Here is a 13,444-nt window from a genome sequence, read left to right as displayed (position 1 = left end):
TTATACTCATGAGAATCATACTTTTTTTTGTTGTTAGTAATTTTATACTCCATCCGACACAAATATAAATTAGATTTTATTTTTTTTCATATGTCTCAAATATATAGTTCAATTTTCATACTTAACATTTATTTTCTCTATTTTTTTAATCAATCTACATGTTAGGTTAAGCGTATATGAATGAGAGTAGTATATAATCGTGCGTCAAGTTACTGACGTTGAGTCACTTGATTTGGTTGGCTAAGTGAGCCGTAAAAGAGTGACACTTGATACTAATTTGTAATATTGTCTCTGCTGGGGATATGATCGGAGGTAGGAAAATAATAAGACTGATATATAAAGAATATGAGACATCACCAACATATAGACACGTACCTCCTCAAACTCATTGACTGAACAGCTTGACACATTAGCACCCAAATACGTGCACTCTGAGCCGCAACACGTATAATGATATAAAGTTGTGTCTTGACTAACAACCAGAGCTTTTGATCTAATGATAAGCGTTTGATCCTAAAATTATCTCAATCCTTAAATATGTTAAACATTTTCAACAATTTTTTTAACATATTAAAACAATCATTAAATACCAATAAAATAAAAACTTTATTTGTAAAAATTGATGTTTCAATACATTTTTTTAAGAGTAGGTCTCTTCTGAGACGGTCTCACGAATCTTTATCTGTGAGACATGTCAACACTACTGATATTCACAATAAAAAATAATGTTCTTAGTATAAAAAGTAATATTTTTTCATGGATGATCCAAATAAAAGATCCGTCTCACAAAATATGATCTGTGAGATCGTCTCACACAAGTTTTTACCTTTTCTTAATATATGTGAAAACGGTCATATTATAAATCTAAATATATGAAACGGATAAACTAAATATCTTACATACTATTGAAAACTATATATGATAATATCTGTGGAAATCGAGCCCAAACAAACACGATTGGATGGGGATAATCTATCCGTTTTCTTTTCGGTATTATTTTATATTTATAAATAATTATTTTTTGCTCCTATTTTATTATATCTATATATATATAGACAATATTATTATTTTAATTATCATAGTTCAATTATTAACATAAAAATTAGAGCAATCATCTCAAAAAGATCTACTCAACAATATATACTTTGGATATTCATTACATTCAAACATAAGTCTCGTACAAATTTCAGATAAGATGCAGCAAGCCATAGTTCTCATGTACAAATACACTTTCTTGAATTTCCATTATCTGTATTGCTCTCCGGAAAATGGCTTCTTAACTGCACAAATTTCATCCTCAATATCCATCAAACCGGCTCGTAAAACTTGATCTAGCTCGAAGTAACACGTAAAATTCTTTATTCAACTATTAATCATTTATCCAGTAGGTATTGAGAAAATACACCAACTGATGTTTTCTGCATACTTTTTTTACAACGTTCTTCTAACCAGAGAAACTTTACTCGCGTTGCCTCCCCATTCTTCGAAAACTACCAACAGATTCCCGCTCGGCTTCAACCAAGAACGTGGTATATGATACCTGTTATTTAAACTTAATCAGAAATATTTGATTTCATTGTACTATGAAAATAAATATTGTATAGCGTTTTCCGATCAAAATCAGTATAATGTCTCACCATCTTTGAGACGGCTGTCCACAACCACTTTGGCATTTCTTCTCTGTGAATGTGCCTGCATAATTACAGCCACCACAGTTGCCTTTTGCAATGTATCCAGGCCAGTGCCTTCCTAGGCTTACACCGTTTACCCATATCTCGCCTTTTCCCATTCCTAACATGTCTAAAGCCAAAGGGTCGTTCCCTTCTGGTGCGTTAAACGTGGTCTAGAAAGAACAAACCAAAAACATCAGTACATGTAAAGAAATTATGTTTTATCGCTTCTTGGAGTGATCAAATGTTTGCTTACCTTGTACCATGTCAGAGGTTGCTTTTGAACCAAGAGGGATCCGTCGTTCCATTCGACAGAAGAACTTCCACTAATGGTATCGAGGCTGAGTGACTCGCCTTTTAGACCGACCTATTTAAGTAGAATCAACAAACATTACTCCAAGAATCATGCCTAGAATATTTACTACTTAAAGATTCTGTTTTCCATGTTATTGAGTGAAAAAAAAAAAGAAAAAGAAATGAACTTAAAAATGGAGAAGTAGCAAGAACAGAACGAACCTTGTACGACCATCTCTGCTTTGTTAAGTCTCTTGTCCCTTCGTTTAAACTGTTTAGAGTGACCGGACCAAGAACTCCAGTATTCCACGTTTCGTAATGAACACCAACATTCTGAGACGATTAAAAAAGAACTGATGTGAAATTTTAATCATGGATTCGAGTATCATTTATGCAAAATAAGAATGGAAGAGGAAAACTAACCGGCAAACCAACCGCGACACTAAGTAAAGAGATTTTGTTGATCCCAACTCTTAAATTCACATTCCTGCTGAACGTTAGTTTAGGTTGATCCAGGCTCCCATACACAGTTCCTATCACGGAACAAGAAATTTTATACAAATTTGTTGGACGCACAAGTAAGAAAATGCATATAGTACCTGATAATTGGCCGTTGATAAAAACGTGCAAGGCGTGGCCTGCTGACATGACCGTGAGAAGAGGCAACCGTCCATTCTTTAAGAAGGCTTCATCAGAAGCTATGTTAACTCTGTATTTATCACCAAGTTTTGCACAAAAACGTAAGAAAAGGAAAAATAGTTATAAATGGTACTATTTCCATAAAAACTTCGAACCAAAGATGCTAGTTATGTATATTGTAGATATACTTACTGAGCCAGGTACCACAGATAATCAGATGAATCTCTAGTGACGTTTACTTGCTCCCACAAACCTTCCATAGCGAGAATGTCACTGTTATCAGCAGAAGGCGTCTCTTCATTGTAAGACTGCCAAGATAGTCCACCATTCACAGGTATCATCTTTGCATCTGAACCTTTGGAGATTATCTGCAACCACACAATACAATCATTTTCTTTCGAAGAAACGACTGAGGTTTGGAACTACAAAACCAATCAATTGTCGTTCACAAAAAAGTACAGCCAATGATAATCGTGTTACTTAAATCTTTAAATTGTACAGCTATATAGATGTTACATTCCATTCATTGTTGGGGATGGCAATTTTCCCGGCGGTTTCGGGGCTTCGCAGGGAAAACCCGAAATGGGACGGGTTCGGGGATATGTTAATGGGTTTGGTTTCGGGTTCGGGGATTTTTAAAAATCATATAAATACAGTAATATATATATTATATAAAAAAAGTATATACAGTAATATATATAAATTATATACAGTAATATATATATAAAAAAATATAATTATATATCAGTAATATATATTATATAAAAAAAGTATATACAGTAATATATATAAATTATATACAGTAATATATATATAAAAAAATATAATACTTATATATATATAAATACAGTAATATATATATATATATTATATAAAAATATATAATATTTATATATATATAAATACAATAATATATTCGGGTATTTCAAACGGGTTCGCGGGTTCGGGGACGAGGATTGCCCGATTAGGTAGATCCAGGGATGGGTGCGGGGATAGGTACAACACTGTCTAAGAGAAAAAATGTCGATTTCTAGTCGATTGAATTAGAAACTAGGCAAAAGCATAACAAAACACAAGGGCGAAGGAAAATCTCATTACTGTTGCAGTGTTGTAAACAGCAGTTTTGCAGTCCGGAAGAATGCTGATAGACCAAGGTGGCAAATCATAATGAGTATTTCCAAAAGTTAGTTTCGCAGAATATGTCGGGTCGTAGTTGGAAAGAAACGCAGAACAATCCCCAGATTTTGTTGTAAAGACATGAACCTAAAAATGTACCCAAGGAGCAACATTAGTATACGGATACAATTTGCCGAATATAGTTTAGTTTCAGCCTCCACTATATATGCGCAGCTGAATCTATAATAGTGTTCAATTTTACCTCTTGATTTTTACCAGGCCATGACACAGTTGGATATGATGAAACTAAAGCCGGCTCACATTGCTTAATTGCTTTATGTAAATCCCTCAAGTGCCCATATTTTGGCTCGTTGACAAGTCCTAATACATACGGGATAATTTCAAATTATATAGTATCTGTAACCTATGATATTTATGAGTAATAATAAAATGTGATATATTATATTAGCATAAGATTAGGCATTTTTTGGGTTTACCATATTCATCGATTGGAGCATCATAATCATAGCTGGTGGTAACAAAAAGGCCAGCTGCAGTTCGACCAAAGTTCGTCCCTCCCTGATACTAAATCATAGAGATAAGATATAACATGTAAGAAACATAATTCTTACACATTCAAGACTCGAAAAGCTTGTCTTCACAAAGGACTGGAGGATAAACTCACCATGTAATAATTGAAGTATGAACCATTGTTTTGGACAAACCTGGCTATCGAAAAAGCCAAGTCCTCAACTGGTCTGTGAGGAACCGCGCCACCATATTGTGCATACCTACAGCAAAATACATTCAAAAATATATATTTCATCAAAATAAGAAAATTTAGTATCAGAGTTTCTCACCAGCCTGTCCAGACTTCAGTCCACATTTTTGGTTTGTAAGGCCTGTTAGGACGGAAGCCTTCGCAATAGAAACCATTGCATGTATCTATCTGCAATACAACGAATTAGCATTTCTGGTACACGAAGAATAACAGCCCAACTATCTATTTCTATCAAAACTTCAAGAAATTGTCTGATATTTTAAGGCATGTCTGAGCATATGAAAGGTTCAAAGCCAATAAACATAAAGACACATGGGTCCCACATAACCGAACTGTGTCATGATCGTGGATATTATTATCAAGAACCAACATCAACTCATAACAGTAGAACAAATGTCCATCCAAAAATGGAGAAAAGAGTGAAAAACTCTCTTACAATGGGATCGGGGGCGGTTTCTTGTTTGCACATTATCCATGGAACACCGGTATTGAGTCCCACGGCCATTTTTGCAGCCCATGCTGTATAAGCTTTACCAGGAGCACCAATCTCCCACTCCACTGGTCCATACTCGTTTTCAATCTGTAACATTTCATTATTAAAAAAGATTAATGAAAAGAAATTAAAATACCACGACAACAATCGAAAGCATCGACAAGCTAAGAGCATGATTGTTTCTACCTGCGACATAATTATTGGTCCTCCCTGAGGCTCAAACAAACTTTCCGACTTCATTAAGCTGACAATTTTTGTAACAAATCCTTGCATTGCCACCTTTATCATATTCAACCAATTAATAAAACAATAACTGGTTATTTAAACGAATGATAAAAACTATCTTCATCTAAATTATTAAACCTTGAAAGGCTGATTATCCGTTCTGAAACGGATTCCTGGCACATATTTTAGCCAAACAGGAAATCCCCTGCATCAAAACAGGGGATGTAAACAGAGCATATAAAATAAAAAATCGCTCCCCCATCTTATACAAGTTCAACAAATTCAATATCCATTTGCATTGTAATATCCTAGAACCATGTTCAGTTCAAACCCTGAACCGAAACTGGAACCATCTCCTGAAAATCGAGACCAAGCATCACACTTTCATCTATAAAGCTTAAGCTCCAGTATGCATAGACAACTAAACTCATATACCAAAAAAACTTGCTGATAAATTTTTTTTGATCTGTACAAATTAACTAAATCCTATTTTGATATTTTCCCAAGAAAATGAAAGGATTTGTAGGAATATTTTGTAATATATATATTTTGAAATATTTCATCTTGATCAGTTTGCTAGTTTGATGATATCATACATTCACTATTATTTGTCGATAGTTAAAATCTTAACTACGTATATGTAACATGATCAAACCGAAAACGAAACCCAAACCGAAACCCAAACCGAAACCAAAACCAGATGTCTACATCATTTTGGTGAAAGAACATCAAAGCCCGTCGTGAGCGGGCCCGACCTACGGGCTCTGACGCCAACCCTTTACTAGGAAGTGATCAAGAATCATATTTTTATCTAAATAATCCCAACATGGGTCGTTATTTTCCAAAAAAATCCAAACATAATTTAATATTAAAATTCTAATGATACCCAAAATTCCATTCTGCACAAACATAAGGTCCAATGCGAAGGTGAACGTATAGGCCGGCCTGCTGCACCAGTTTGATGAACTTGACAAGATCAAACCTCCCCTCGAAATTATACTGGACAAACCACAAAACAACAGATTGATTTACTCCAATGAAACAATCATTTCTTCATGTAAATATGCTTAAAAAATAGAAGAAATACACAAAAATCAGAAGCATTTTTGGCCTTACATTTCCAGGAGATGGCTCATGCCCATTCCAAAACACATAAGTCTGTATAACATCTAAACCTCCATCTTTGGCCTTCTGAATAAGATCAGGCCACATCTGTACAAAACAAACCAGCTCAAAATCCACAGCCAAAGACATTAAAGTTACAATTTTTTGATGTTATTCAATAAGTTTTGCAATTTTTTTTCGAATTTTTCGGTTGAGTTGGGCAATGCGGATCGCTTGGAAATTGGAATCCACCCAAATCAAGAAACTTATATATATACACACACACACACACATATATATATTAGAAATGGTACCTCCGCAGTGCTTCTTGGGTAATGAATAGAACCAGAAACGAGAATTCTTCTCTTCCCATTAATAATAAAGGCTTTATCATCATAAGAAACAGTGGCTGTTACTGAAGAACAAGCCAAAGAAATCGAGAAAATATACACATAAATCTTGACTCTCGACATTATCCACATAGAACCCATTTCTCTCATTCAATCACAGAGCTTAGTAAAAAAAATGGCCTTCTATTTCGTTTTTTTTAAAATCACTTTTTGGTTCAAAATTTTCCCTCTTCAAACAGAAGAAACGAAGGAAAAGATAAACACTAAAATTTTCCCTCTGCTTTTTGAGAGTAATGATGCAGTTGTGACAACAACAATAATTTTAAAAAGAAGAGTTATTTGCATGAGAAAATGGGAAAGATACAACTGCTTTTATAATCATATAAAGCATTAAAAAAAAAAAAATCAACTGTTTCTGGGAAGGAGGGTCTGCTTAGCGTTTCTGACAAGGAATTTAGTCTCATCCATAGAGCAATAGGTATCTTTTTCACTTTCTTCTTCGTGACATAAAAGTTTGGATGGCACAACGAAAGAATTGGAGAGTGAATCAGTTTATAAAATTGGAGTTGAAATCCATATCTTTTGTAAAGCATAATATGTTTAATCTCACAATTGATATTAGAGATGTTCGATTCTCGCGACCGGTTGAAATACTATTAAAAGAACTACCAACACATAACACTCAAACTGTTGTACGATTTGTAAGATTTGAGATACTACAACTTTTAAATCTTACATATTTTTATTATATTGGTTATTTTACTTTCCGGTTTAACTATATACTTTTTTTTCTTAATATAATATGTATAAATTCTATAATTTTACTTTTTAACTTCATCATTTACTACCTTTCTTCATATCCATTTGATATATTACAACAATGAAACATTAATTTTCTTAATTCCTTTTAGCATACATATTTTCACGTCTCTCTTGAACTTTTTTTAGTTCCCCTTTTTTTCAATTTTTTGAAATAAAAAATATTTCTACATAAATAACTAAAAGAAAGGCATTAAATGTGTTATATTAAATTTATGTTTCTTTTATTGAGAATTTCGAATCTTTCTTGCCATCTTGCCTAGCTTAAGAATCCTTGGATTATTACCAACGCATGCCTGACAACATTCGGTCATACACTTTTGTTGTTTGGATTGGATTTTCTAAATTAAAAATTGTAATATAATAAATAATCCCCATTGAAATAAAGACAGAGAAATTTAGACAAAAAACAAAAGTCCTCCAATTTCTAATTGTAGCTCAGCGGGCAAATGGTCAACCAATACAATGAACTGAAAACTCAATTATATTTAATTTCTCGATGTTCTATATTTCAAGAACCGAGCTATCAATATAATGAAATGAAAACCAAATTCAATTTAATTTGTTGGTGTTCAATATTTCAAGAACCGAGCTATTATAGCTCAACGATTATCCTCTCATCAATCCTATGAGTGATCATACTGTGTAACGCAATCTTAAAGGGAATCATTTTTTATAGAAATTGTATAGTATTTCATATCTGTACCAACATTTATTGGAAGATTTTTCTGGAAGATAAAATCCAACTCGATTTGATTTTTAATCAATTTAGATCTGACATGACCACGAAAAATCGAGTCAAAATGATACTATTTTTTTAAAAAAAATTACCTTATCCTTATTTAATGAGTATTTTTTTAATGACTATTTTACATACAATATGTATGTATATATATCTATATATATATGTATGTATATATGCTAACTAGGGATGTAATCGAGTCAAGTCGAGCCGAACTCTTGAATGTTTGAGCTTGATTCGTTTATAATCGAGCCGAGCTTAAACTTTATTTAACGAATATATTCATGGCTCGCGAACTTATTTAAACTTTCATCGAGCCAAAATGAATTTAATAAATATGAATTTTACATTTAAATCTTCATAAAATTTATTAAAAAATAAATTATATACTCAGAAAAAAAAATATAACATTCTTATTAAAAAATTTGTAATAAATAAATTTAATAAATTTTTCTATATATTTCATAAGTAATGTGCAAAATCAATAAATCAAATATCAGAACTATTATTTTTTCATCTAAGAAATTACTCATAAACTTACCGACAAACATGTTCACAAGCTAAAGAGCCGAATATTATAAAGTTTGGGCTTGGTTCTTTTATCTTAACGAGCCTCATTAAACGAGCTCAAACTAGTTTTTATCGAATCGAGTTTCGAATAGCTCACGATACGATTTGATTGATTTATTTTCCTAATATTAACTCAGTTAAAGATCTCCTACCAATCCCTGTTGTTTACCTGGATAATTATTAATTCATATTATAGAGTGGGGATGGTGTAACTGCTGAAAATTTGATTTAAAATTGACAAACAAACTAATAATAAATATGATACTTTGGAAAAAGTGATCATAATGCTTTAATTAGCTGTGGATATGAAATTTATTTGCTGATATTATGGTTTACCTAATTATTCGTTCTATGTTTGTGTCTAAACTCAAAAGAATTCAAGACATATTTAATATACTTACACAATATAATATAAATAAATTTGTTTTTAATTTATAAATATAAAAATTTATCGTTCCAATATATTTTAAATTTTGCAAACACACAAATAAATTGTCCAATTGTGAACTCGATATTTTGGGATTTTAGAATTAATAATTAAAATTCTTGTTTAAAAGATTAATTTCTGTTGGGGATCTCATCATTGACTATGATAGGAGAGTGATCGTCACAAGACGTTTGAACTATTGTACGGTTTAAAATATTGAAGTTGTAGTGTTACCATCAACTACAAATTTCGGCAAAGTGAAAAACGCTCGTTCCTACAATTTTCTTGAATTTTTCTTTTCAATAATCATATTTTTAATTAAATCATCAGCTCTCGAAAATTTCGATTTAATGAATTTTCCAAGATGTTCATATATATATACAATCCCAAACATTGAAGTTCATTATTAATTAACCATTATTTTTAATACAAAATTTATCGTTGTACCATCTTATTAGATTTTTTTCTGCACTAAATTTTATCATTCAGATTATATTTCAATTTTAATAAAAAAATTACACTTTAGGATTAAAATATTTTTCTAAATGGATGAATATTTATTTGGCCAGAGGAATCGAGCTAGTAAACAAATTAATTAAGAGTAGGTCTCTTGTGAGACGATATCACGAATCTTTATCTGTGAGACAGGTCAACCCTACCGATATTCAAAATAAAAAACAATACTCTTAGCATAAAAAGTAGTACTTTTTCATGGATGATCCAAATAAGATATAAGCTTCACAAAATACGACCCGTGAGACCGTCTCACACAAATTTTTGTTATTAATTAATTAGTTGCTATATTTGAGCTAATTATCAATTATTAATTACAATTTGGGTGAGTGGGCATTTCAAATAGTCATTTTCAGCTATCTAATTTTACTCCTCGAAGGCATTCTTTCAAACAGAAGCAGACAGATAATTCAATAATTGATTTGCTTTAATTGTTCATGCATGAATGCTTTCCATGGCCCATGCCATCATTTTTAAACGACAATTTTAAATTTATTGCAAATTAAAATTTTAATATTCTCGTTTTTGAGTCACAATGTTTTCGAGTTTGTCGCGTCGAGTTTGTTTAATATAATTTATCAGGTTAACTTAATTTACAAGTTATTGCGTTAAAGCTCGATAATTTAACCAATATACATTCGAATCGGAGAGCAGGTGTGTTCTCGTCACCAATATTTAAATTAAATTTTGTCATTGTCTCTTGCTTTCTAAATTAATAATTAATTTGACAAAAATATTGTCATATCTGATGGATAGTTGATATTATACAAATTGTCAGTAATTTTATATTTTGGTCGTCAATTCTATCCTATATTATATAATAAATTAATATGTTTTTATAAATTATATTAATGTTTCGAAATAAATTTTATTTTTCGTTAATATTTTAAATTGAATAGATCTCTTGTGAGACGGTCTCACGAATCTTTATCTGTGAGACGGGTCAATCATATCAATATTTACAATAGAAAATAATACTCTTGGCATAAAAAATAATATTTTTTCATGGATAACCCAAGTAAAAGATCTGTCTCACAAAATACGACTCATGAGATCGTCTAAAACAAAAGTAAATAGCGATAAAAAGTCGTACCTAATCTGTTTAGTTTCAACACATTTTGTTTACGGCTATTTAATGCTCTCATGCAAAATCATTATGACATATTTTGAAACGTAACGCTTCAACAGAATTATATTATTTGAAATGTTAGAATTTTAATATTACCACCCGCTGTAAAAGGGTTGGTCATCAAGTAAGCGTCGGCTGTTGATCCAACAATATTTTAACATGCATAGTGTTTTGAGTTTACGTATAATGCATATGTATTAAAGATATAGAAATATAGTTTGAACATATGAGGTAAATCCACTTGAATAATATGCTCAAAATTGTTATTTTATCAAAAAATATAGTTAATGATAATAATAAAAATCTAATGTTAGACTGTATACCAATCTAGATGTCACATTTTAATCATTTTTCTGATAGAGGAAACTATTGCATCGCAACAATTCTCCTTGCAAATTCATGAGAATTGAACATGTGAATTGCTAAATTGTCTATGATACCAATTGTAGGATCATACATTTACTATTTTACTAAAATTTATAGCTGATAATAACAATACAACTTCAATAATTCAAGAATATGGCTTTTGTAAGATGAACTCTCTCACACACACACACACACACACATATATATATATACACACACACACACGCACACATACATATGAACCGGATTGACTCGATTTATATTTGCGATAAAAAATAACATTTTGACATAAAAATAATATTTTTCTTGAGATAGGTCGGTTCGAAGATCCACATCACAAAATTGACTCGTGAAACCGTCTTATCGGAGTTTCTCAACATATATGATTCGATTCGATGAAATCTATAAATTCGAACAAAGACCGCGTAAGCTATTTTCTCTATTCAAAAACATCATTAAAAATTATATTTTTGAAAAAAGTTTTTAAGATACAAGCACTTTATGCATACTTTAATTTTGATATCAGTCTCGAATTCGATTCGAAATTTACAAACAAAATAAGACTAGTCCTATTAGATTATTTTAGTTGTAGGAAATAATGAAGATGCATGCACCTAATTACAATCTAATTAGGATTACACTTACAAGTCAATTGGTTTACTTGAATTTTATATTGGTTCAATTATATTATACAATTATATCTTGAATAGAGAAAGACTAGGGATATCACAAAACAATGCTGCCCCCTTTTTGATTATTATTATTTTTATAAAAAAATAAACAAAATTCGGGAAATTACATGTTTTTATATGTTTTTGGACCACATGTGACGTCGATTTTCAAACATTTTGGCTAAGTTCAAATTATTCATATTTAAAATAAAAAATAATATTTTGACATAAAAATAATATTTTTGAGTAGATGACTCAAATAGAATATATGTCTCAAAAATTGATTCGTGAGACCATAAATGAATTTTTGATTTTGGAACAAGTGAAAACTTGTGCGAGTTTTCAAATTTTTATTGTTTAATATTGATTAGACAATTGAAAATTTATAGAAATAAATGAAAAGTAATTTATTTGTTTATTTTAAGGTGAATTTGCTAATTATTTAATAACCTTTGCAATTATTCGATACAAATTTTTCTTTCAATTATGTAAAGAGTAAAACATATTAATCGGGAAGTATGGTTTTTTCAACTAATTTTGGTTGTAGTTGGTCACCACTTCACCCCTCATCATTGTTAAACAAAAACTATCATGAGATTGTTTCACGGGTCAATTTTGTGAGACATATCTCAAATTCGATCCAATAAAATGAAAAGTAATATTTTTTATATAAAAAATATTACTTTTCATTGGTAAATATTGTTCCGATCAATCTATCTCATATATATAAACTTGTAAGACAATCTCACAAGAGAATAATAAATAGGTACACCTAAATGTGTTGTTACATAATGCAAACCGACCCAGGCTCTTTGTTGGGCTGGATCAATAAAATGGTGATATTCGGGCCAATTTTTTAAAATTGTTTTGCAAAACCCATTGGGCTCAATTCTCTGCATTGAAGTGATAATCTCGAGAATTCCATAAATGGACAATTCCGGACGCCTCTTGCCTTTTTGTTCCTACTTTTAAATTTATATCTTTGGTCGAAAATCAGGGGATCAAATACTATACCGAACGACTGAACTCTTGTCGATTTACTGAAAAATATAATTGATTGTAACGATATAACTCAAATATTTTAAAAACGTACAAAAACTCAAATACCATGTTTCGATTTCTTTACTCGGCATGAACATTCATTTCACCCGATATATATCAACAGAAAAAAAATACATCGATTTTCTGAGGCGTTAGCTAGATATTTTACCGCATTCTCGAATAATCGAGACACCATTATTAAAGTTGTTGACCACAACTCATGTAATATGGATATTTAGTCATTTGATGGTACGTTGTGTTCCAATCACCGAAAGACAAAGGTTCGGGAAGTTTTTAGAGATCTCTCAATGAAAATGAGGCAACAAAGATATTTTTGTCGTTAATAAGAGTAATTATTTATGGTGAAACTTTTTTCTTAATTCCAAAACTATCATATTTCAGTCTAGCTCTGATATATAAATATTTAATCCTGTATAATATTGTTGAATTTTCATATTTTATGATTGTAAAAGAAAACATTTTACTAAATCTCG

At 31.0% G+C, this 13,444-nt stretch overlaps 1 protein-coding gene across 2 annotated transcripts; it reads right to left on the bottom strand.

The window, feature by feature from the left end:
- Positions 1–1,127: 1,127 nt before the first annotated feature.
- On the bottom strand, positions 1,128–6,964 carry LOC142505240 (beta-galactosidase-like). 2 transcript variants are annotated; one of them, XM_075618133.1, is made up of 18 exons: positions 6,637–6,963; positions 6,335–6,430; positions 6,105–6,217; positions 5,357–5,423; positions 5,180–5,272; positions 4,937–5,080; positions 4,580–4,668; positions 4,405–4,510; positions 4,217–4,304; positions 3,982–4,100; positions 3,702–3,866; positions 2,796–2,971; positions 2,564–2,673; positions 2,388–2,497; positions 2,187–2,297; positions 1,927–2,037; positions 1,638–1,843; positions 1,128–1,540 (listed from the first exon to the last, which is right to left on the bottom strand). In XM_075618133.1, the coding sequence occupies exons 1-18, from the start codon at positions 6,820–6,822 to the stop codon at positions 1,432–1,434; spliced, it is 2,199 nt and encodes a 732-aa protein (XP_075474248.1). In that variant the 5' UTR covers positions 6,823–6,963; the 3' UTR covers positions 1,128–1,431. The 2 variants fall into 2 exon arrangements, with proteins under 2 accessions (XP_075474248.1, XP_075474247.1); XM_075618132.1 differs by having other exon boundaries at positions 2,388–2,673; positions 6,637–6,964.
- Positions 6,965–13,444: the final 6,480 nt, after the last annotated feature.

The sequence above is a fragment of the Primulina tabacum genome, chromosome 10, assembly GCF_025594145.1.
Source record: "Primulina tabacum isolate GXHZ01 chromosome 10, ASM2559414v2, whole genome shotgun sequence".
Classification (NCBI taxonomy): Eukaryota; Viridiplantae; Streptophyta; class Magnoliopsida; order Lamiales; family Gesneriaceae; genus Primulina; species Primulina tabacum.
The sequence above is the reverse complement of the archived record's forward strand: the minus strand, read 5'-3'. Positions and strand labels throughout refer to the sequence as shown.

Coding starts and splice junctions, on each gene's coding strand:
- LOC142505240 (XM_075618132.1), bottom strand. CDS start 6,822: ATGAGAGAAATGGGTTCTATGTGGATAATGTCGAGAGTCAAGATTTAT. Junction 6,431..6,636: donor ACCCAAGAAGCACTGCGGAG/GTACCATTTCTA, acceptor TGTTTTGTACAG/ATGTGGCCTGATCTTATTCA. Junction 5,273..5,356: donor CGGATAATCAGCCTTTCAAG/GTTTAATAATTT, acceptor AATATGATAAAG/GTGGCAATGCAAGGATTTGT.